Below are 25,794 nucleotides of genomic sequence, written 5' to 3' on the forward strand. Positions count from 1 at the left end.
TCCCATATGACATGATGGACTGGACTATCTCCATATATAGTGTTATCCACATTTCGTGTAGCCGCCCTGTACAGGAGGTGATGTCACAACTCGCTGACATCACACTGACATCACAGAGGATACGGACGGTCACGAGGATACGGAAGGAAGGAAGGACACTCAAGCGACACGGTTCTTCAGAGTATATGCGACCTTCGGTCGCAATAACGATTGCATTCACCACGGCTTCGTAACTCGCGCGGCGCTCCGCCGGCCGCGCGGCCCTGGCCCGCTCTTCGCGGGCACTCGCGCCTGCGGCGCTCGGGCGCGAATAGCAGGATCAAGGTCCGCTGGCCTTCGCGCCGCTTGCAATGTCGTGGACAATAACTGAAAACGAGCGCTCTATGCCGTTTCCATCCATCTTTCCCAGTGGGATCCATAATCACGCCCCAGACCCCGGTAGGGGAGTCCCGCGCACCCCCCAAAAAATAATCTCCTGTGAAAATAATGTTGACAACCCTGACACACACACACACACACACACACACACACACACACACACACACACACGAAAACATGAAACTTAAACTATCATTATTTTAACCACAGAGCACAGACCTTAGGCCTATCGTATTCATTAAAAAAAGCAAACAACAAGCATTTAAATCATTCACTTCGTGATTTTATGACTATATTATTAATAATAATAGTATTGATAATAGCAATGATAACGTAATTATAAGCACCATTGCGACACTTCCGCTTGACCGACGTTTGGCCGTGACGTCACCGGCGCATCCTTGGCCGGGAGGAGCGGAGGAAACATTTTCCGCAGCTGAACTATTTGTTTTGTTTATGTTGTTCGGCGCAGACATGTCGTCTACAAACCCAGGTAAACTTCTCTCAATATCCATCATAAACATAAAGAATGCCACCGACATTCACAGACACTATCCCTCTGTCTGAATGGCAGTTTGTTCTTGTAGTTTAAAAGCGTGACACTAAAAAACTACAGATAGCGTGACAGCAGCAGCAGCTAGCAGTAGAGGAGCTAAGCTAACGTCATCTTAACCTTTTAACATTTGACTTATTCATATTTACATGTATTTTAATGTGATTATCTTTACTCTCCGGGGTCCCCTGTCTAAAGAAGACCGTTTGCCCTGTCAGATCTGTTTTGGTCCAGGATTCCACAGCTGTCTCTAGTAGATAGGATAGAGATATAGTGTTATTTAACTAATTTCATGTATGTGTATATCTTCCATTTACGTCTAAGTGTATTAGGGGAGGTTTAGCCTATCAATACTTTTGCTGGAATTGCCCTCAAGGACCCAGGTCCATGGAGGCCACATAGAGAACCAGTGCATTTGACAACAACTATACAACACAACACTACAGTGAAATCCTATTCCTTTAGTCTTAATTAAACTCTGCCTTAAGGGTCGGGTTGGCTCCATTTACTGAAGATGTGTCTGTGCTCTTACACACAGGGGGACAATAATAATGCAAATAGAGTTTAAGAAGTGTTTTGGATATGATATGATATGATATGATATGATATGATATGATACAGCGCTTGATCTTCAAGTGTAGTCTGGGAAACCCCAGGGGTCCCTGAGTGGGGGTCCAGGGGGTCCCCAGCTAAATGAGAAACAGTTTACACTTTACACTTTCCCACTTCGAAAATAGCCTTTCTACAAGCTCACAAAAAGTTTGTAGATAGAGCTCGCTGTGTGGCTTGTGGATCAGCTATTTAAAAATAAAATACAAATGTCGATGTTGACAAATCTCTTGTGGGGGTCCCAGAAACAAAATCTCTTCAGATGTGGGGCCGGCGTCTGCTGCCAAAGAAGCAAAGTCTTTAATTCTGCTCTTGACTCCTTGAAATGAATGAGGAACAATTTAATTCCACTGTCATTTCAAGAATGTATAAGCAGTTGTAGGTTTGTAGGTTTCAATCTCTCCACCAACATGCACTAAATCTGATCTAACAACAAAAAACCTTATATTATTCTTATTATTGAGAACCACTGCTGTTATCGTTGCCGTGCAAAGAACCTGTTAAGCCACTGTACAGTTGTTTAGAAGTTATTTAGAGGTTTATGAGCCAAATAATCACCTTTAGAGCTATTTTCCACACCATTAATCGTGTGTGTGTGTGTGTGTGTGTGTGTGTGTGTGTGTGTGTGTGTGTGTGTGTGTGTGTGTGTGTGTGTGTGTGTGTGTGTGTGTGTGTGTGTGTGTGTAACAGGGGATCCTCAGAGTCATATAGGGGGGGTCACTAAAGTGTGATAGGATCATTTTGACCACTGGAACCCTAGAATCACTATTCTAAGGAGAACTTTAGCCAGAAACAAGCAGATCCACAAGATCAAGGTCTAGTAGATTGGCCACCTTTGGCAAATAGATTAAGTGGAGAGAGAGAGAAAAAGAGCATACCAAGTCCAAAGGTCTTGACGGTTTATTTGGTTAAACCCCCAAAATGGCATGATTAATCAATAGATTTCTTTTGGTGAACTTCTCCTTTAACACGCGTCCAACACACACAGATGATGGTGCTGGAAAACAAGTCTATGAACAAGTTTAATCTGCAACACAACTTCATACAATATGTAGTGGGGGTCCCTGCTTCATCTCTCAGCTAGGGGGTCCAAGTTCAACCCCATCTTATATTTACAATTGGCTTAGAGGCCACGCCCACTTCAAGCACGGACATGAAGCCTCCACAAAACGGACATGCTTGAAGCCTATACTCACACAGGCACTGAGAGAGAGAGAGGGAGAGAGAGAGAGAGAGAGAGAGAGAGGGAGAGGGAAGGGGAGAGGAGCGGGCAGTGTATCGAATTACATTTACAACAGAGAGGGAGGGCTGTGTGTCACACACACACACACACACACACACACACACACACACACACACACACACACACACCGGAAGTGCGTCCGGCGGTCAAATATGTCCGACCGGAAACGTGCGCTGCGCCACAATAGTTCCGCCACAATAAAACCCCACAATATACATATATATATATATATATATATTTTTTTTTTTTAACTTTTTTTTTTTTTTTTTTTTTCAAAAACTTTTTTTTTTTTTTTTTTTTTAAACGTTTTTTAGTAAAGAAGCGGCGAACCTCTAGTATACTTTATTTAGTTCAGTGGTTCCCAAACACTGGGTCGGGACCCACTTGTGGGTCCATTTTTATGGGTCCCTTGTTTTTTTTGTTTGCCATTCTTTTTTTCTTTAAAAAAAAAAGCGACTTTTTTCAAAATAAATAAATGATTTGTCTAAGTAATGTCATGAATAAATAAAAGACAAATCTAAGAAATACCATAAATTAGAAAACAAATAACCGATCTACAAGCTCAAGCCACGCATTGTGAGCTTGTAGAGCTGCTGTTTTCACTAGTTTGGGTGCCGGGCAAACGTCTTATTTCTCTTTTGGGTCACAGGCTAAAATGTTTGGGAAACACTGCTTTAGTTGACCGGGGTCCCCTGCGGGTCTATACTTGGTCCCCTCCTTTTTGTCTCCCTCTACACCAAATCTCTTTGCCGTGCGACATGCCGTAAGCTTGTGGATCTGACTGTGTTACTTAAATCAGTGGTTCTCAACCTTTTCAGGCCGCGACCCCCAAAATAATCATATTTTAACTGTGGAGAGTCCAGGCATTACATTTTGTATAACACGGTTCTATTGTGAAAATAGCAGATCTACATCGGCTATTTTCACAATTTCTGCCTCTGACATTTGACAATTCGGACAATGTTTAATTTGTCATTTTAGAGGTATTAAAAAGTCCTTAAATTGTCACTTTAGAAATGTGCACATACCCTCTATACACTTAAATGTTATGTTTGTTTGTTTACTGTTGAGTGAGAAAACAATGTTGCACATTACATTAATCATCTGGGGACCCCCCAAAATAATTTGGGGACCCCGCTGGGGGTCCCGCCCCACAGGTTGAGAACCACTGACTTAAATGGCTATTTTCACTGCACAAGAACAACGCGATGTGTATACATTAAGCATATATACAGTAGGCCAAGGCTATTTCTGAGACAATTATGTCAAGCCCAAAATAGGGACGCAAGAGTTAAATGTGGAACTGTTTACACCGTACACACTGACGCCTGATTATGGATCCCACTGGGAAAGATGGATGGAAACGGCATAGAGCGCTCGTTTTCAGTTATTGTCCACGACATTGCAAGCGGCGCGAAGGCCAGCGGACCTTGGTCCTGCGGGCCAGGGCCGGCCGTGTGAGTTACGAAGCCGTGGTGAATGCGGCCTGGGCAAGCGCACGATAAACGCAATGATAATTGGGTTTTGGTGCACCTCGCGCGGTTCAAGTGACTACAACGGAGCGCTCCCTACGTCCGGTTCAGCCAATCACAAGCTTCAAAAATGATTCCGGGGCGTGGTTATCCATCTTTCCCAGTGGGATCCATAATCACGCCACACTGACACGCTATTACTTAATGCTCCTCAGTGCTCTTGTACATTTACTAATAAGGTAACCTTGTTTTTTTATCTTGTTTTTTGTTTGTTTTTATTACAGCTGTAAGTGTAAATGGTTGCATAAACATGGGTTTAATTTGTCCCTTTTGTGTGTTTGTTGTGTTATTAGATCTGCCAGATGCTAATCTGGGTCTGGGAGCCAGTGGGATGCAAGAAACCGCTGGTGCCTTGGTTCCCAAAGGGAGCAACAAGAGACGAGCTGCGTAAGTCTGTGTGTTTTTGAGAGTTAAATTTGACTGTCATTTTAACCACTTAAACCCTATTATGGTTGACCGGAGTCACTCAGGGCTTTATACTAGTGTCTATCTCTATCTCTACATGGAATATTTTATTGTCCTCCCGACAGATAGTCAAATACGTCTTTGAAGATATAGGCCTATGTAAGGTACCGGTAATCACAAAGCCTTTATTTGAACGGTTACTGTATAGCTCGTCTTTTTTTTTTTACTTATCAGCACATCTAGGAACTGATAGGACAGATTTTTTGGGGCGGTAGCCGCGGTACCCAGGAGCTGCCATTTCCTTATTGGTTTCTGCTTGTTACCAAAATTCTACCTATCCCTTTTCCCTACCAAACATCTGCCATTGATCGGGCTAATAATACGGTACACTATTGTCATCTCTCTTACAGGCCTGACTTTGATGATGATGACGACGACGACGAAGGCAACAAACTGTTCAGGTGTGTACACGTCTTGTCCCGAATGTTCCACACTTTGTCATCTTCCTGTTGGTAACCACTGAGCTGAGAAACAACATGCACTATCAGATACATGACCGTTAGGCCAGTGGTTCCCAAACCTTTTAGCTCGAGACCCCCAAAAAGTACTTTGATGTCTCGATCATGGGACCCAAACTAGTTGAAAATGCGTGACCTTGTGACGCGTTGTGAGCTTGTCGATCTGCTATTTTCACTATTTCTGTTTTTTTTTCTCTCTTCTAATTCCTGAAATGTCTTTGTTTTGTTGTATTCATTTATGAAATTCTTTTGAAAAAAGTTTGAATTAGCTTTCAATTAATTTCTTGTTTTTGGGTGGAGGATTTTTGAAAATCTTTTCAAATAATAATCCAAAACAAAACGTAAGGGATATTTAGTCACGACCCATACAAATAAAAGCAAACAAACATGGAAACCGTTTTTTTTGTGAATCAGACGTGATTCTTTGAAAAGTGATTCAAATCCGAAGTTTCTAAATCTCAGTCTGTCCACTCGGGGCTGAAAGCGGTGTCTATTGACATACATTTTTTGTCAATTTGAAACACAAATCCTCTCTTCTGGGGTCCCTGGCACAAAACATGTTCAGAACGGGGGTCTGCAGCCAAATATATATATCAATTTGGGGGGAGGGGGTAGGGCTGTCACGATATGACATTTTACATGACGATTAATTGTCACTCAAATAATTGGCGATTTAGCGATTTAATTGTGTTTTTTGTCGTTGATAATTACATTTCTGTTTGGCTTTTAGGCTTTGAAGTTGCATATGGTAGATACGATACATAACCTAAATACACAAATACATTACTGACATATTTGACAACGTACTATGTAAAAAATAACATTGATAGTGGAAATAGCCGAACTACAAGCTCACAACGCGTCGCGATGCGGCGCGTTGTGAGCTTGTAGATCGGCTATTTCCACTATTTCTGACATTTTTTCAACATTCACGATTATGACGATTATGACAAAATAATTGCGATAATGTCAAATAATCACGATTAGACGATTATGTAATGATTGTGACAGCCCAAGGAGGGGGGGTCCATGGCATGGAAAGGTTTGAGGAACACTGGTCTAAACAGCCGGCAGGATGTTGACAACGAGGGTTTCTGTCGTCTCCTTGCGAGAATACAATGTTGTGATTAGTGGAGCTGACAGGCTGACGGACGGCTGCCCTGTGTGTTCAGGTGTGATGATGAATCGGGAGGAGGAGGGGATAAGGAGCGCTTCGCCAGGTGAGTGAGTGTGTGTGTGTTTGTGTGTGTGTGGGTGTGGGTGTGGGGGTGGATACATGGATGGATGGGTGTGCGCATAATGGGTGTGTGCGTGCGCACTTGTATAACTAAACGAAATGTCCCCACAACTATAGAATCCTTTGGTAAATAGAAGTGGTGAGGACCATTATTGTCCTGGTCCTTACAAAAGAGAGTTTTTATTTTTTTGTGGTTAAATAAAACAAAGGTTAGGATTTAAATTAGGAAACGATTCAGATTGGGGCATTTAGAGGTTAGGTTAAGCAGAGTTAAGGCCCATTCCCACTGGGCCATATAACAGATTAAAAAAAGAATCTCTTTCTCCAGATAAAAAAAAAAAAAAAAACTCTTTCTCCATTCAAGTGATACAGATAAAGAAATTATCTGTCAGATATAAAAAAAAAAAAATCTGTGAGAGATATTTTTTTTATCTGTATCTTACCATCTTGAATGGAGAAAGAGATTTTTTTATAATCTGGAGAAAAAGATTTTTTTTTAATCTGTCATCTGGCCCAGTGGGAATGGGCCTTTAGAGTTATGCCTGATGGTAGATCTGCAAGCTTGCTTTGCAACGCAACGCATTGTGAGCTTGCAGTTTGGTTATTTTTGGTACACGGCACCAAAAACGCAACTGTCAGGCTTTAGGGTTAAACAAGATGGCAAAGATGTACAAATGGCATATTGTCTCTGTCGGTAGAGACCTCATAACATCCGAAAATGTTATGTCCTTAATCCTTACAAGTGTAGTAATAATGTGTGTGGTACAGCTTCCTTTCTCCATTACATTGATCTGATGATGAAGGTTAGTGTGTTGATTTGTATGTTGTATTCCAAGTTTCTTTTCCCTTTTTTTTGTCATTAATAAAAATGATAAATATACAAAATAAAATGGTGTAGTGTAGTCGAATATAGGAATAATTAGTAGGTACAAATAGAATTATAGTAATCAAATTTCCTTTTGGTCACTTTTATGCTTATAGTACAGCTGTAGCAACACTGCATGCATTCGGTGAATAACTTGTACTTGACAATAAAAAAGAACGAACACGATGACACTGATCGGTATCAGTCAATGTGTCAACCAGACAGAAAAGGAATGTGATGTTGCACCGTTGAAAGTAATTGCTGAAAATCTCACAAGATGGCGCCACCTGTCCATTGAACTCGAGCTCAAAGCTATATAGGTGAAAATGTTCAAACATTTTCTAAGATAAAAGCTCACAATGCGACACATTATGAGCATGTAGATCAGCTATTCTTTTACATTTTGAACCATGGCACAAGTTGGTAATTTGTGTGTTCATTTGCTTATAAGTTAAATCTTATCTAATAGATTCTTTAATCAAGTCATTTATTTGTATTTATTCAGGCAATTTTTTTGAAAATAATTTTTGCATTTGTTTTTAACTCATGAACATTTAAAAAAGAATTGTGGTGTGGGGCTTTATTAATAACATCTACACGCTGCTTGTTGTTAGAATAATTTGTGCTGTGACACAATCAGATAAGTGTCTCCTATTAGCGGTAGTACGAGAATTAAGCGTTCCCGGTTCAAAGCCAGGCTCTTCCACCTTTCATGTCGCCTGGTGGTCCTGGTCCTGAGAAAAATACCTATCAAAATCACAATCAGAATCGAGCATTCAAACGTTTGTTTGAATAAAAGGGAAAAGCTTTCCTCCTCTACCCTGGATTTGAACCGCTTTCCTGTGCAAGTGCTGCAGTTATTTTTACCATTCGAGCTAATAGAGCCTGCCTGCTTGCTCAGGGGATAAAATTAATCACCACTTGGGATTTTATTTTCAGGGCGGACGGTGCTTTATTGACGTCACGTGCACGCGCATGCACGCGGGAAAACAATAATTTTCTAGTCTTAATTACATTTGCATTGTTACTTAATTTTGGTGCCATGCTTTTTTCTCTTCAATGTCCCACGATGCCATGGTCTCCATAGACTTCCATGTAATTTATAGTGCACGGATCGTGCACGCCCATGCCTAGATGATGCACCACGTGTGTGCCCACTGTTCACAGCTTTCAAACAAAAAAATCCGCTTGGAAATCCGTTCAGGCATTCATGATTTATCAGCCATTAGGTTTTCTTCAGATGTAAACAAACATGGCTGCCATGTTTGAAAGAATGGGTTGGTATGGGGGTTAAACATGCAATTTTGCGATCGCGATCATGCCTAACACATTTCTGGAGGTCCAAAAAACATTTTTGAAAAAAAAATCTTCAAAAACGGCCCACACTCAAGAAACTCGGGGTTGGCACAGCGTTGGTACCAATACAAACTCGGGAAACTCGGGGTTGGCACCATATGTGTTAAGATTTTATTTTCTACTTTCTTTTAATTCATTTAGAAAATACAGCGCTGCAGTAGGCTAGAGAAACAACATTTGCCTTGAACGAATCTCAAACACTAAAATGACACACACACATCGACACATGCACATGCAGTCACAGCTGGAAACCTAGGTGTTAAAGGCTATATCCATATGAATAGAGCCACTGGTTAAAGTATAGCTTGTAGTTATCGCGGATTCGCGGGGGGGGGGGGGGGGGGGGGGGGGGGGGGTTGTCGCGGCTCTCGCGGGGGGGTATGCACGCGTTTACACGCTCGTGCACCGTTCGGTGCCGTCCGTGCGTCCGTTCATGTGGGAATATATTACTGACCACACGGCGTCCGGTCGCGTCCGGCCTCCAAAGTTCTACTGATCTTGAGAGCAGGCTGACAAAATACAACCGCCCCAATTTCAAGTTATATTGTATTAACATATTGGACAAAATGATAGAACACTACGAGTGAGGATAAAGCTTCTGTATTCTTCTATCGACTTCTCTTTCTCTCTCTCATAGTCCATTGAAGACACGTTGTCCTGTACATCCTAACACTAATCTTCCTCCTCTCTTCTCTCCTCCTCCATCCCCTCTTCTAGGGGTGCAATAGTCAAACTAATTGATTGTAAAAAAATAAGTAATGTCCATAATCGATCATTTAATACTATAGTTATTAAGTCGATCATTATTTTTACATGTCGCTATAGGCAAAAAAAAGAGAGAAAATAAAATATCAGCATATTTCAAATGTGAAAATAGACGGTTGAGTTGTGACACGTTTTCGATTATTGTATTTGTATTTGAAGCCCTAATCCTTTCCTTTTCCTTTCTCTCATCCTCTCAACACGCTGTGCCATAGAAACATTAATTCAGAACTATTCCATCCTTCTCCTCCTCCGCCTTGCCTTTCTCCCCATCCCTCTCTCCACTCCTCCTTTCTCCCCATCCCTGCGTCCTTCACCTCCTCCTCCTCGTCCTCCTCGTCCTCCCAGGGAGAACCACAGCGAGATAGAGCGGCGGAGGCGCAACAAGATGACGGCGTACATCACGGAGCTGTCCGACATGGTGCCCACCTGCAGCGCTCTGGCGCGCAAGCCCGACAAGCTGACCATCCTGCGCATGGCCGTGTCGCACATGAAGAGCCTGCGGGGCAACACGGCCACCAACCCGGACGGATCCTACAAGCCCTCCTTCCTCACAGACCAGGTACGCTTTGCACGCTTTGGTGGCACGACGCGCGCAACACGTTTGCAGTTTGTGGAAAAAAGTACTCGAATGTCTTACTTTCTTTATTTTTTATTCATACGGATCCCCATTAGCTGCCACCAAAGTAGCAGCTACTCTTCCTGGGGTCCACAAAAAACATAACAATACATAATACAGTACATAACACAACACGATACAATAAAAACATTTAGTCTTACATAAAAAAAGATTCGAGACAATAAAACCAACTACAGGTCAATTAATTTAAACTAAAATGAGGATAATTAGTCAAATGTCTTTTAAGGCGTCTCTTAAAACTAGCCTTACTGGGTGCTTCAGTGATCATATTTGGTAACGTGTTCCATATATTAATTGCCCTATACATTACAGATCTGCATACTGCATTTGTTCTGGGTTTTTCTTTAACCATGTCACCCCTAGTAGCCTGCCTGGTAGCATGCTTATGACGATCTCTCACATATTGTATTCGTGAGTACAGACAAACTGGTTGCTTACTATGACAAATATTCCAAAAGAAACTCACTAAATTACATGCCAACCTCTCCTCTACTCTGAGCCATGAGAGACTGGCATGCAATCTCTCAGTACTTTGCCTCACACCCAATGGACAGTGCAGTGCAAGCCTTGCAGCTTTATTCTGAGCTATTTGAAGTTTAGACAGATGTTTCTGGTCTGCACCGGACCATATTGTGGAGCAGTAATCGAGGTGAGACAGTACTAGTGCCTGTGTCACTAGCACTCTAGAAGCTGGGGTCAAAAACGAGGAACACCTTTTAATGCATGCTATTCCTCTACCCATTTTTTGGACAATATTCTCGATGTGTTTCTCCCATGTTAATTGTCCATCGAGTGTGACACCAAGCAAAGTTGCCTCTTGAACCTGTTCAATATCTGAGTTTTTAAGTGATAGGCACAGCTGATTATCCTCCCTAGTTGCATGTCTAGAAGTGAATACAATACTTTTGTTTTTTGTTACATTCAAAACAAGTCTATTTTCACAAATCCAGTCAAGTAATAATTGCAGTTCAGATTACTTAAGTAAAAGTATCAAATACTGCAATGTCTGTTAGAAGAAAATTCAACATTTACTTCAGTAAAAGTACAAAAGTATTGGCCACTTTTGCCCTACTCATATCTCCGTTGTCCCTATCCATGCCAAACTTTGCACACACACTCCTTGGCTGCCAAACCACAACCTCCATTTCTCACATGGCCCTCTTCTAGCGCCACCATGAGGCAGATTCTTGCAAAACACATTTTTGGACACTGCTCCTACAAATTTTGCCCTAAAAGCACGCAAATCGCTACACAGCAAAACACTTATCTCCCGATTAGGGTGTCTTACTGGTATATTTGCGTGCGTGTGTGTGTGCGTGCGTGCGTGTGTGTGTGTGTGTGTGTGTGTGTAGGAGTTAAAACACCTCATCCTGGAGGCGGCCGACGGCTTCCTGTTCGTGGTGTCATGCGAGACGGGCCGCTTGGTGTATGTGTCGGACTCCATCACGCCCGTCCTCAACCAATCGCAGGCCGACTGGCTAGGCTCCTCCCTCTACGACCAGCTGCACCCGGACGACACCGACAAACTGCGAGAGCAGCTGTCCACGGCTGAGAACAGTAACACGGGTACGAACGCACGCAAATTGATAAGGTTTTTATATTAACTCATTCAGAGCCCCAGACATTAGCGGATTATAATGTCCAAAGTGCCTCCTTCAGGTCCCATTCACTTGCGTTGTCTTATTTTGAAGGCCAGAAGTCCACCGCGCAATCACTTCCGGTCTGACGTCATCGGATCGTGCGCCGGAACCGATCCGTGTCCACGTGGAGTTGTGTAATGGCCGACCGGGAGCTTTTATAACTGTGTAACATAAGCGAGCATCTGCCTCCATCCTAGCTTCTAAAGTGTAGTTTTGAGATAATGGACATTAAAGATGAGATCCCCCGTCCACCTCAATGTTATGGATGGGACTATTTTGTGCTCGTGGAGCCGTGATGATGCGAAATCAGCGACGGATTTCGTCTCCGGACCGCCGGCGATTCTTCTCGGTAATGTACTCGCCGTTACAGTAATCTATTACTTTTCCCGAGATATCCCGTGAATGGCACTACAGATACTCGAGTACATTTCGCGAGACATCTCGCTAATGGCACTAGATGAGTTAAACGGTAGCGTGCGGTCTGCGGCAGCCGTGACTGGAGAGAGAAACTCAAATGTGTGTTTTTGTTGTCCTCTCAGGCAGGATGTTGGACCTGAAAACGGGGACGGTGAAGAAAGAGGGCCAGCAGTCTTCAGTGAGGATGGGCATGGGCGCACGGCGCTCCTTCATCTGCAGAATGAGGTTCCTATATTACTTTATACTTACTGTTACTAGTCCTGTGTAGCTTATTGGTTATTACTGATTATTGTGACCAAAGAAATCGCGATTTACGATCTTATCGCGATAATCAAAATATCCCCTACATCCATTATCCTGGAGCAGAGGATTTGCCAAAAAATAGCAGATCTACAGACGCGTTGTGAGCTTGTAGATCGGCTATCTTTTTGGCAAAGAGATTTGGTAGAGAGTGGGGGAAACAAAGACTGTATCAAGTATGTATATTATAAGTACGTTTTACCAATAGAGGCTTTAAATGGTACCGGAAATGCAGCTCGGCAAATAAAAGGTGAATTGATCCCAGTGCATGACGGAGGACGTTTTAATTTAATTAAATCTCCACGATACGATTATCATGAGTGTTTTTTTTATCACGATAAACGATAATATCGCCTATCGTCCTATCCCTAGTCCTTTGCCCGGGGGTGTGAGATGAGGGATTGAATGTAGGAGTCTCAGAAGTAATGTTGGAGAACCCAGACCGGTCGGTGCCCACTGGGCAGAATAGTCACCATCCATGTCCAGTTGTGCAATACCCGTTGTTGTATCCCTTTGTCTGGCTGGCACTCTTTTATGCCCAATTGCCCATGTATGGTGTTCCATGTCCAGGCCAGTCTGTGATGTCATCTCCAATTTTTGGGCACTGTAGTGATGTCAGTCAGTGATGTCATTTGGGCTTTGTTGATGTCAGTTGGGTATTGTTACCATGGTGGTGACACTTGTTTAGTCAGTTTTATCAGTGATGTCAGCATGCAGACAGACGGTCAGACGGCGGACAGACATTTGGTAAATTAATAGTTAGATTATTACATACTAATTACAAGGGATGTGCTTAGGGGTGGGCGATATGGCGATAATTATCGTCTCGGCGATACAGCTTTGCCACGATATGCTATTTCAGATTATCGTTTCTCTCGTGATACAGTGAATGCACATTCTGTGAGTCGCATTTCTATACTTTCATTTATACTTCCATGTACGACGGTTTCGTTTACAAAAAAGAACAGATCTACAAGCTTCCAACTCGGTGCGACGCAACGCATTGTTTGCTTGAAGATCTGCTGGCTTTCCACACACGCTGCTTACGTCCCCGCCCCTTCTTGCCAGAGGGGGAAACTAATGTCAGACGCTGCCGCGGGCACAAAGAAACAGCAACAATGGACAACGGGGAAGATTACGCAGATGAGGATGCATTTGTCCCCAAAAAGAACAGTACGTCGGTGGTATGGAACTACTTTGGCTTCTCCACAACAGACAGGGACCAAACAAACGTAATTTGCAAACTTTGCAGAAAAGATAATCTGCCAATGAAAGATGGCAACACGACGGGGATACGACACCACCTCAAAACAAACCACGAGAAAGAATATGCAGAAATGCAAACATTACAAGGGCCTCGCCATGCAACGCCTGCAGCCACACAAGCTCAACCCAAACAAACCACATTAAAACTGGCATTTGATAAAGGCATTCCCTATGAGAAGAGCAGCAAACGCTGGAAAGAGATCACCGAGGCGGTGGCATATTATATCGCCAAGGATATGCGCCCAATAAAGTCAGTTGAAAACAAGGGCTTCGTCAGGTTGCTGAAAATACTCGACCCACGGTATGTGTTGCCCAGTCGCAAGCATTTTTCCAAAACGGTCATTCCCAAACTTTACACCGAAACCCGTGAGAAGACAGAAGAGCAAGTTCAGAAAGCCCTGTTTTTTTCAACAACGAGTGATCTATGGTCTAGCCTCACGTCGGAGCCATATTTAAGTCTGACCATTCATTTTATTGACGGCTGGAAGCTGAAAAGCGTGTGTCTCCAAACGATATACTTCCCAGTAGACCACACAGGGGAGCTCATCGCATATGGCCTAAAGAACCTGCTCCAAGCCTGGGGACTGAACGAGGACAACATGACGTGCATGACCACAGACAGCGGGTCAAACATGGTGAAAGCTTTGAATGAAAACGGCTGGACTCGCCTGCAGTGCTTTGGACATCGACTTCACCTGGCCATCGGTGAGTAGAATGTTGCCACTGGCATTCAGATACGGGAGTTTTATCATAATACTTTAATTAATATATGACGACAACGAGAGAGAGTGTGTGTGTGTGTGTGTGTGTGTGTGTGTGTGTGTGTGTGTGTGTGTGTGTGTGTGTGTGTGTGTGTGTGTGTGTGTGTGTGTGTGTGTGTGTGTGTGTGTGTGTGTGTGTGTGTGTGTGTGTGTGTGTGTGTGTGTGTGCGCGCGCTTGTGTGCGTGTGCAAGTCAGATGCGGGAGTTTTATCATAATACTTCAATTAATATATGACGACACGACAACGATTGTGAGTGTGTGTGTGTGTGTGTGTGTGTGTGTGTGTGTTGTTTGTGACACTTGCTTTGGCAATGTGCACCAAAACAATATAAATATAATTACAAATATGAATAGTTTAATGAAAACGAATTGTGTGATTAACCAATGTGAAACCCTATTTAAATACTAACAATACTATTAGTAATACTTTGTCTAAATGGCCTACAAGTTAGGCCACATTTTCCCTAGTTTGCATTTTTTGGGAAAATAGTTGGCAGAGGTTAAATCAAATTAATAAATATATTCATCTTCTATTTCTTAGAAAATGGTGCCAAAGACCCTCGTGTTGATCGCACTGTATCCATCTTGAAGAAGGTGGTCAGTGCTTTCTCCTTCAGCTGGAAGAAGAAGAGGGAGCTGGCTAGGCTTCAAACAGAGATGGGGCTACCTGAACACAAGCTGAAAACCGACTCACCAACTCGATGGGGTTCCAAACTTGCTATGGTTGAGAGAGTGTTGGAACAGGAAAAGGCCCTTTCTGTGATCCTTAAGGCAGACAAGAAGACAAAGTCTTTGGCCCCTGGTTACAACGAGAAGGATGTGATGGAGTCCATGGTGAAGGCCCTTGGTCCACTGCGGCACTTCACAGATGCACTCTCAGGTGAGGACTGTTGACTGTGTGTCTTTATTTTAATTTTGTATGATTTTAATATTTTAATTGGAAAAGTGGCAACAACTCAATATACTAAATAATCATGATAAAATAAATAACCTGTTATTTGTTTGTCTTTTATTTTATTGTTTAGGTGAGGACTATGTGAGTGTGTCTTACGTGAAGCCAGTCCTTCACCTGTTCAAAGAAGACCTGTTGAAAGCGGATGATGATGACACAGACCTCTCCTTGAAAATGAAGACGACCATTCTCGATTACCTGGCTGAGAAATACAGCAATGCCCACACTGATGACCTGCTGGATATGGCTTCGCTTGTTGATCCAAGATTCAAGACGCAGTACATTGACAGTGACAAGAAAGAGAAGATACTAGCCAGAGCTGTGTCTGAGCTTGAGTCCTTGCTGACTGTCACTGAGCAAGCACAGCGTCCCACAGCATCAGCTCAGCCTCAGCAGCCTGGCCTTCCATCTACCTCCACATCACAGAGCCCTGAGGCAGAAGCACCCCCCGGCCCCCAGGCCCACCACTTCCCCCCCAAAAAGAAAGCTAAGAAATCACTGGCCAACTTTTTGATGACCTCTGCTGTAACTGCAGCCGTCACATCTGCTCCTCCTCCCCTAAAAGAAGCAATAGAGGGAGAATTGAAGTCTTACCTGTCTCTACCAAATTTGCCAATGGCCAGAATTGTAGAAGGGGAAACAATTCCAAATGATCCTCTGGAATGGTGGCAAAAACATGAGGCAAACTTCCCAAGAGTTAGCAAACTGGCTATAAAGTACCTGTGCATTCAAGCAACCAGTGCTCCCTCAGAGAGAGTTTTCAGCACTGGTGGCAATATTGTCACATGCCAAAGGGCAACTCTCAAACCAGAGAAAGTTGATCAACTGATTTTCCTAGCAAGAAATCTGTGACTGTTCTGATCTGTCATAACAAAAAGAGAGAGAGAGATGCTCTAAAGCCGAAAAAGACAGACAGAGAGAGATAAGATGCCCTAAAGAACTAGTATTCAGTCCTAGAGACCATTCCTCAGTGATTTTTATTTTACTGTTACTCTCCTTGTCATGTTAACTCATACAGTGCCAGGCGACTTTTAGAGCAACTTTCTCACTATGGGCTTCCCTGCCAAGCGACTTTGGGCGACTTTTACTTAGAAAAAAAACAAAAAAAAAATTTTTTTTCAAAAAAATTTTTTTTTTCAAAAAGATTTTTTGGACCCCAAAAAATGTAGTAGGCATGATAGAAATCGCGAAATTGCATGTTTAACCCCCATAGCAACCCCATCTATCAAACATGGCAGCCATCTTTGTTTACATTATAGGAAAACATAATGGCTATTATCTCAAGAATGCCTGAACGGATTTCCAATCTTTTTTTTTTGTTTGAAAGCTGTGAACAGCCTGCACAAACATGGTGCATGATCTGTGCATGGGTGTGCATGATCTGTGCACTACAAATTACATGGAAGTCTATGGAGAGGGCTGGCACTAATGCCACTCGAGGGCATTTTTAATTGGCAGTAAGTGAGTTAATTAATGTTACATTACTGCCAGACAGTGCTACCTACTCTAAAACAGAAAGTGAATTGTTTGTTAAGCTGTGCCTTGAATATTTTATTTTATTTAGCAAGAGAGTGCACTTTACAGTATTTAGTTAAGTTGTCTACATGTGGTGAAGAAATGTATTTGTTTTACTGAGAAGTGAGAAACAGTGCCTTGAATTTGTTTTACTGAGAGAAGTGAGAAACTGCCTTGAATATATATATTTTTTATTTTCTTTAGCAAGAGAGTGCACTTAAAGTTTTAAGTTGTTTACATGACCAGAGAAAGTTGACCAACTGATTTTCCTGGCAAGAAAGCTGTGACTGTTCTGATTTGTCATACCAAAAAGAGAGAGAGAGAGATAAGATGCTCTAAAGCTGTCTAGTCAAGACAAGGTTGCACTTGCACACTGGTATTTGGTGCCTTGAATATATATATATATTGTCCTATAAAAGAGAGTGCCCTTGTTTACAGTTTTAAGTTGTTTACATGTACAGTAAGTTTACATGAGAACTGTGCCTTCAATTCAATATTTTTTTGTGCACTTGTACACTGAATTGCAGAATTCATTAAAATCTGCTGCTTGTTGAAAGTTGAAATGGTATTTTGGTCTAAATGGTCTGTTCCGTTACCTTGTAGGTGGTTGTACAGTTAAATAGCTTTAAAAAATCCCATAAAAACCAACATGAAAACGTATCGTGATAATATCGTGTATCGTGATACTGCATGAGTCATATCGTGATAATGATTTTATCCATTATCGCCCACCCCTAGATGTGCTTTTCATAACAATTTCTTTTCACCACTAAACGGCTACTTATAACGACACTGTTTTGTAATGTACAGACATTCACTTGTGTGTGTGTGTGTGTGTGTGTGTGTGTGTGTGTGTGTGTGTGTGTGTGTGTGTGTGTGTGTGTGTGTGTGTGTGTGTGTGTGTGTGTGTGTGTGTGTGTGTGTGTGTGTGTGTGTGTGTGCGCGTGCGCAGGTGTGGATCTTGTGCAGTAGAGCCAATGTCTATGAACAGACTAAACTTCCTCAGAACCAGAAACAGGTGAGATGATGTTTTATTGAAGCTGAAAAAATGCAAAGGTTCAAGTGGTTAAAGCTGCACTATGTAACCTTCCTCTACTACACACTGACCTCTGGTGGTTAAATGGTGATCGGCACCATAATATTTTCCAGATTTAAGCAAATTCATAAAAATATAGGTGCTGAAAAGGCATATTTAGCGAGTGCTCTTTGAGACACAACACACACTTTTTGGAGCTTAACACACACTTACAACTTACTTGGTTGGAAAGAGGAGGAGGAGATCTTTATTCTCATACACATATTTATATCTTTAGGTGAAAGTACAAGATGTTTTTTGGGTCCCCAAAGAAAATATAAAAAATGGCTGGCACCAGTTTGATAGACTTGAAAATAAAGTCTGGCATTCAGTGTGTTTTAAGAGTCATCCCATGTGTCAGTGTCACTGTATTCAGAATTATACTTTGTTGCATGCCGATGTCGCGCACCTAAAATAGCAGATCTACAAGCTCACAGTGTATGGCGTGGCAACGTTTGCGGGTGTGTAACAGTTAACCCATTTAGGCCTAGAATTATTGAATGCTTTAACCAGTGAAAAATAGCAGATATACAAGCTCACAGCGCGGCACCGAGTGCCGCGCTGCGAGCTTGTAGATCTGCTATTTTTGAAAAAGTAGTGAAAATGTGTGCAAATCTTTGAATATATATGTATTTTCAAAGCGAACGTTTGTAACTCAAATTTTGCTTCTGGGTGGTCCCTGGAACTAGATATTTTGAAATGGGGGTCCGTGGCCAAATAAATATCATTTTGGGGGTCCTTCACATGAAAAGGTTTGAGAACCACTGACATAGTAGTCTCTAAAGAACAGGCTAACTGAGCTCCAGTTAAGTGAAAAGGACCTCTTCTTTGACGATGGCTGGCCAGATTGCTGACATAGAAACATAGTTTTTTTCCCCAAAAATCTTAGAAGGATTCAAAAGACACTTATAGAATCGGGTCAAAATTCTAATTTTCACGATTTTTCAAAAATAGCAGATATACAAGCTTGCAGCGCGGCACTCGGTGCCGCGCTGTGAGCTTGTTTATCTGCTATTTTTTTATATTTAACCCATTTAGACCTAAGTCCGCCTGGAAAAAAGCCTTAAAAACCTATGGCCGATTGGAAAAATACCCCTAAAACCTGAGATTTTATGGAAAACTTCACAGAGGTGTCAACGTCTACTAAAACATTTATTTCTCAGCCTCTGTAGCAGCTAGAAACAAAATTTCAAAACTGTTTGATAGCTTACACCTTTGGCTTTCATGGGAAATTACTTGTCATGGTCCAGACCTTTATCATTTTTTTTTTAAAAATCTACAAACTCAAAAATTGTAATAAATCTTATAAAACGTCTAATAAAAAAATACATTTCTCAGCCAATGTAGCACATAGAAACATAATTAGCAAATATTTGAGACCTTACATCATAGGTCTTACACCATAGGCCACCACTTTGACAAGAAACAACAATCCACCAGCCTTTATATTGAATATTTCAATTCTTGTTGTTCCACCACAACTATGCAACATTACTTCTCTTCGCTTTCTTAATATTGCTGTGTTCACACCCCACTCATTATGGATAGACTCAGATTTTATATTGACACTTGTCAATTCTTGTTTTTAGCTCCATATAACGGTAAATCTGGCGAGCGACATTTGTCATTATTATTATATGTGTGGGCGCGCGTGTGTGTGCGCCTTTGTATGTGAATGAATGAACCATATCATCATAATCATTTTATAAGTGTTATTACCTCCAGATAGCTGCGAATCTGTTGTTCTGGACTGGAGTTTGGGGTTGACTCTGTGCTAGCAAAGAGTAGGTCTCTGAAACTAGCCGTGTCAAAGTGCGTCCGTGAAAAGTAATCCAGTCCTCATGAAATCCATGAAACACTTCATCATCGTCGTCGTTTTCAAACATATCACGTAACAATAACAATGCCAATTCCAGCGGGTCCGGTTTGCCTTCGCTCAACGCGTCTTTCATTTCGCCGCTATGAGAAGCTGTTCTTGTGCGCACTGGGATTCTCCGACAAATAAAGTTATGCAAAGCCAAAAAAAAAATCCCAGAATGCTTTGCGGTAGTCATGGAAGCATACGTCATCGCCTCCTGATGCATTTCATTGGCCACGAGACCAGAAGAGGGTAAAAACTACAGGAAACGCATTTTGCGTTCCCGGTCTGAAAGGGTAAACAGCATTTTGCGTTCCCGGCCTGAAAGGTAAAAACGCATTTTGCGTTCCCGGTCTAAATGGGTTAAAGCATAAAATATTGCGTCATAATGTGTTCAGGCCTAAATGGGTCAACGTGTGTGTTGTAGGAACGGACTGGGAGCTGTGAAGGACGGAGAACCCCAGTACGTGGTGGTTCACTGTAGCGGTTACATCAAGTCCTGGCCCCCTGCTGGTAACACTCAGACACACACACACACACACACACACACACACACACACACACACACGCACACACACACACACTATAACACAATGGGACACCATAACGCAATCACACACTCTATAATGTAATCAAACACGCTATAACGCAATCACTACTATTTTAGTCTTCTTACACATGACGTGTGTGTGTGTGTGTTTTAGGAGTGTCGTTAACGGATGAGGAAGCTGATACCACACAGAACAGTCGATACTGTCTAGTTGCCATAGGAAGACTACAGGTAAGTGTGTGTGTGTGTGTGTGTGTGTGTGTGTGTGTGTGTGTGTGTGTGTGTGTGTGTGTGTGTGTGTGTGTGTGTGTGTGTGTGTGTGTGTGTGTGTGTGTGTGTGTGTGTGTGTCTGTGTTGTGTGAGTGTGTGTGTGCGTGTGCGCATGTGTCTGTGTAGTGTGTACACGTGTGTGTAAGTATATCTTTTGTAGGTGTGAGGTGTTATTTTTTCTTTTTTTCTTCTAATTGAGCCCAATTCAGTCTATTAAAAAAAAAGACCCATAATTTTGTTATTTTCTAAGAACTACTGATATTGTGTTTTGTATTGTTGTTTTTGTCTTTATTGCTTTGAACATCTTTTTGTTTTTTTCTATGCGTGCACATGTGTTCCGTGTGTGCGTAGGTGACATGTTGTCCCAGTGAGTCGGACATAAACAGCATCAGTGTTCCTGTGGAGTTCATCTCTCGTCACAACTGTCAAGGAACCTTCACCTTCGTAGACCACCGGTGTATGAACACCGTAGGCTACCAGCCACAGGTACGCACACACACACACACACACACACACACACACACACACACACACACACACACACACACACACACACACACCTGACTACAGTATCATGTGTGTTTTTCAGGAACTCCTGGGTAAGAACATTCTAGAACTAGCTCACCCTGAAGACCAGGGTCTGCTCCGAGACAGTTTTCAGCAGGTACGTCCGTCCGTCTGTTTGTCTGTCTGTCTGTTTGTCTGTGGAATAATGTTTTCAGTTTCAGTGGCAATGTTTTATATAAGGTTGCATTCACACCACAATGTTTTACTGCCATTAAAACCAGTAAGACTCCCTAATCGGGAGATAAGCGACCGTCAGGTGGCATGCACAAACTTTAGAAGGCAGCCGTAGCCAATCAGGAGGGAATATGGGAAATGGGACAGATCCATGTTGATGACATGACTTTAGACATACTGTGTACTGCTTTGCGTGATTTTAGGGCAAAATCTCGAGGAGCAGTGTCCAAAAATGTGAAACCTCCTGACTCCATTGGATCCTCAAACTCCAACTTGTTGAGTTAGATGGAAAACACCCCATCTCCACATTAATGGTCAAAAACTATTGAGCTGTATTTGAGCAACGTGATGATAATATAAGGACACATTCAAGTGTCTGACGATGTATAAAGTCACCATACCAACTTTGATGAGGACATATTGTGTTTTTCAGTACAACACAAGATATGTTTTTACCCCCACACTTTGTTTGTGGTTCAAATTATCCCAGAAATCCCCTTTTAATCCCTGTATACACCTACTCTCTGACCCCCACACTTTGTTTGTGGTTCAAATTATCCCAGAAATCCCCTTTTAATCCCTGTATACACCTACTCTCTGATTGTGTGTGTGTGTGTGTGTGTGTGTGGTGTGTGTGCGCGCGCAGGTGGTGAAGTTGAAAGGTCAGGTTCTGTCGGTGATGTTCCGCTTCCGCTCCAAGAGCAGAGAGTGGATCTGGATGAGGACCAGCTCCTTCACCTTCCAGAACCCCTTCTCTGAGGAGATCGAGTACATCATCTGTACCAACGCCAACATCAAGTCAGTGCACAGTAGGAATGGGACCATGTGAAAATGTCATATCACCATTATTGTGACCACAGAAATTACCATTTACGATCAAAATATCCCCGACAGCCATTATCCTGGGGGCGGAACATTTGCCAAAAAAATAGCCGATCTACAAGCTCACAACGCGTCGCGACACGTTGTAGATAGGCTATTTTTTGGCAAAGAGATTTGATAGAGAGTGAAGAAAATACTGTTTCAAGTACGCATATTAAAAGTATGTTTTACCAATAGAGAGTTTAATGCAAATAAAAGGTGAATTGATCCTAGTGCATAACGGAGGACGATTTCACGATAAATTAAATACGATACGATTATCGTGAGTGTTTTTTATCACGATAATATCGCTTATCGTCCCATCCCTAGTGCACAGTCACAATACTGCCATGTAGAAATACTTTTCCGGACTTCGAAATGTGCTTGTGTAAAAGTACAAAACTTTGGCATCAAAATGTAGTTATAAATATAGTAAAAAGTCAAAGTACAAAATGTTTGAAAAACGCGTTGTGAGCTTGTAGATTGTCTATTTTCAAATACGGTAGCCTAGGTATAAAATAGGGCTAAAGTGGATTCATGCACGTTTTATAATATAATCATGTATATCTGCAAAGTAACTTGTAACTAAGGTTTTCAAATAATTTTAGTGCAGTGAAAGTACGATATTTGTATCTGAGTTGTAGTGGAGTAGAGGTAAAAGTATTGGAAATTAGAAATGCTCACGTGAAGTACAAATACCTCAGAAACTGTGTTGCGTATGTGTCTGTTCGTTTTATAAAAGGCAGTTGTGATCCACAAATCGGTCTTGTCCGTTAACATTGTCTCCCTCCATCTGTTAAATCCATCCCATAATACAGTGGTTCTCAAAGTGGATTCCAGGGACACTGTGGGTTCCTTTTTTTGGAGGGGTATAAATTGACCCATGCAAGTATGTAACTGATAGTGTACAGATGGAACCATCATCATTTTGGTTCCATTTGTACACCGTCAGAGTTACGGGGAGACGTTTGAGAAACACTGCCATAATACACCAGTGTTGATCATCTCTCCTTCTACCTCCTCCCCCCACGATAATCCCCAATCCCTCCATCCATCCCTCCCTCCCTCATCCATCCATCCCTCATCTCTCTCTCTCTCTCTCTCTCTCTCTCTCTCTCTGGTCCTGGGCGGGCAGAACGTCCTCCCAGGACGCTCTCACCCCTCTCTCCTCCCCCCCCTCCCTGGGACAGAGCAGTCCCTCTGCTCCCCCCAGCGGTGGACAGGTAGCCAGCAGGTGAGACCACCTGACCTCTCAAACATCTCCTCCTCCTCTCCTCACCTCACCGCCGCATGGACCGGAGCAACGGCTTTATTGGTGTTTTTTAACGGGAGACTGGGAACGCCTGACCTCCAAAGACCTCTGTGTGTGTGTGTGTGTGTGTGTGTGTGTGTGTGTGTCTGTGTCTGTGTCTGTGTCTGTGTCTGTGTGTGTGTGTGTGTGTGTGTGTGTGTGTGTGTGTGTGTGTGTGTGTGTGAGAGAGAGAGAGAGAGAGAGTGTGAGTGTGTGAGACACAGCAGCAGTACCGGTATCTGCACCAGTTTGAGCTATTTTTAGGCCAGTCAATAAGCCAAAAAAGGGGAAAAAAAAGCCAACCCAAAAGAAATTGCAATAGTAATCATTCAGGTTTTTTTTATGATCCTTTGGGTCATCCAAATAACATATTAAAAGTTGTGAATTATATATTTAGTGGATCAAGGTAAATTCCAGGGGGTTTGAGTTTGGGTCCATTCACTTACTATACAGGAAAAAAGACTTTAAGTAGCATGTGAGGAATTATGAAAAACCCCTAGTCAGACCCCTCACATGCTAAGATTTTGGGGGGTCTTTTTTTCTTGTATAGTAAGTGAATGGACCCCAACTGGAACCCCCTGAATTTACCTTGATGATTACTATTGCAATTTCTTTTGGGTCAAACCACAGATTGACCGGACTATTTAGATCTCGATGGTTTCAAGGTGACTTCCTGTGCAAGTAGAGGTTAAAAGTCAATGACCGTTCGATCAGAATAAGCGTTTATCAAAGGTTTTATACCACCGCTCTCAACCAGAATTCCTTCAGATCAGGCTGGATCAGAATATTCTCTTCCAATTGAGGTCATTTACATGAAAGATTTTGATTCTGATTGAGCCTTGGGCCACCTTATATTATTTCTGAGTGTAATTGCACTGGTCATGAGCTGTTACTGCCGTGTGTGTGCATGTGTGATGTCTAATGTTATGACGGTGAGGTTTAAGGGATTATTTCACCTATAATGCATCTGTACTGTATTGAGTCTCAGCCTTCAGTAAAACCCATTCCCAGACAAATACTTGTTACAGATATATACTGTATATACTGTATATACAGTATATAAGCATTTCCTTTTGGGAAATGTAGACTGTCTGATGGATTTGATGATTATGTTTAATAATATCAGACAGTACCCACATTAACCCTTGCATCCCTAAGTTTGAACACATTTGTCAAAATTGGACCCCAGCAAGATCTCACTTTAGATCTTCAATCTCTTTTCCTTTACACATTGAAACCTGAACATATTCAGTATTTATTAAATAAACCTTTTTGATGATTGTGACACTAAATACAGACTAAATGGGTATACGCTGCATTAATTGGTGACATAATCCCTTTCACACGGAGGTCAGACGGCGTAGCTTCTTTAGCGGTGTAGCATGTTAGCGCCGTCTCCTGACGGTTGCCACGGTGATGGTGTCGGGGTGTTCTTTCAGTCGTCGGTGGAGGAAACATGGACAACCGTAAATGAAACTGTTCAATAGACTAACTGTAATACCTCTGTCTGTCTGTCTGTCTGTCTGCAGGCAGTTACAGCAGCAACAGGCAGAGATAGACGGCGGGGGAAGAGAAAACGTTTACGAGCCAGGAGCCATCACTATGCCACAGGTCAGTGCAGTGTGTGTGTGGAAAAATGTAAATGAGAAGTTGTTGGCACGTTAAGTAGTTAAACCATATACACCAGTTGCTCAGGTTACTGAAATGTGTATATTTTTTTTCATATTGAATTTTTTAATGTATCTGAATCCACCTGAAAACATTTGGTGGCGTTTAAAAAAAGCGAGGCGCGATGCATTGTTGAGCTTGTAGATATTTAACATAATCTCATTAAAAGTAATTAAGGTAAACGTTTGAACAGTGGTAGAAAAAGTACTCATGTGACACGTTGTGGCACGTTGTGAGCTTGTAGATCGTCTTCAAATAGCCCAGATACTAAATAGGGCTAAAGCGTTTAATGTATGTTTTATAATATCATACTTTAACTTTACATCTGCAAAGTAGCTAGTAACTAAAGAGTTCAAATAAATGTAGTGGAGTAAAAGTTGAATATTTAAATCAGAGATGTAGTGCAGTAGAAGTAAGAGGTTGGTGCCTTGCATGGTTTCCTCCGCCATCGGTTTATGAACTTTTGTGTTAATGGGTGAATGTAAAGCACAATCTTTGTAAAGCGCCTTGGATAAAGGCACAAAATAAAT

At 42.1% G+C, this 25,794-nt stretch overlaps 1 protein-coding gene across 4 annotated transcripts in view; it reads left to right on the forward strand.

Moving 5' to 3' along the window:
• Nucleotides 1–783: 783 nt before the first annotated feature.
• The window catches only part of arnt (aryl hydrocarbon receptor nuclear translocator), a 35,824-nt gene continuing 10,813 nt past the window's right edge, over nucleotides 784–25,794 (forward strand). For 3 of the 4 annotated variants that reach the window (XM_080750186.1, XM_080750187.1, XM_080750188.1), the window contains exons 1-15: nucleotides 784–871; nucleotides 4,609–4,702; nucleotides 5,131–5,181; nucleotides 6,411–6,458; nucleotides 9,807–10,020; nucleotides 11,451–11,664; nucleotides 12,278–12,380; nucleotides 17,903–17,968; nucleotides 20,311–20,396; nucleotides 20,588–20,664; nucleotides 21,055–21,189; nucleotides 21,293–21,367; nucleotides 22,091–22,242; nucleotides 23,441–23,539; nucleotides 25,126–25,207. In XM_080750186.1, the coding sequence (XP_080606312.1) occupies nucleotides 835–871; nucleotides 4,609–4,702; nucleotides 5,131–5,181; nucleotides 6,411–6,458; nucleotides 9,807–10,020; nucleotides 11,451–11,664; nucleotides 12,278–12,380; nucleotides 17,903–17,968; nucleotides 20,311–20,396; nucleotides 20,588–20,664; nucleotides 21,055–21,189; nucleotides 21,293–21,367; nucleotides 22,091–22,242; nucleotides 23,441–23,539; nucleotides 25,126–25,207 (1,533 nt within the window). In that variant the 5' untranslated portion in view covers nucleotides 784–834. The remainder of the gene's footprint in view (nucleotides 872–4,608; nucleotides 4,703–5,130; nucleotides 5,182–6,410; nucleotides 6,459–9,806; nucleotides 10,021–11,450; nucleotides 11,665–12,277; nucleotides 12,381–17,902; nucleotides 17,969–20,310; nucleotides 20,397–20,587; nucleotides 20,665–21,054; nucleotides 21,190–21,292; nucleotides 21,368–22,090; nucleotides 22,243–23,440; nucleotides 23,540–25,125; nucleotides 25,208–25,794) is intronic. The other variant, XM_080750189.1, reaches the window with a different exon arrangement.

Source organism: Nannobrachium achirus (assembly GCF_963921795.1).
Source record: "Nannobrachium achirus genome assembly, chromosome: 2".
In the NCBI taxonomy this organism is placed as follows: Eukaryota; Metazoa; Chordata; class Actinopteri; order Myctophiformes; family Myctophidae; genus Nannobrachium; species Nannobrachium achirus.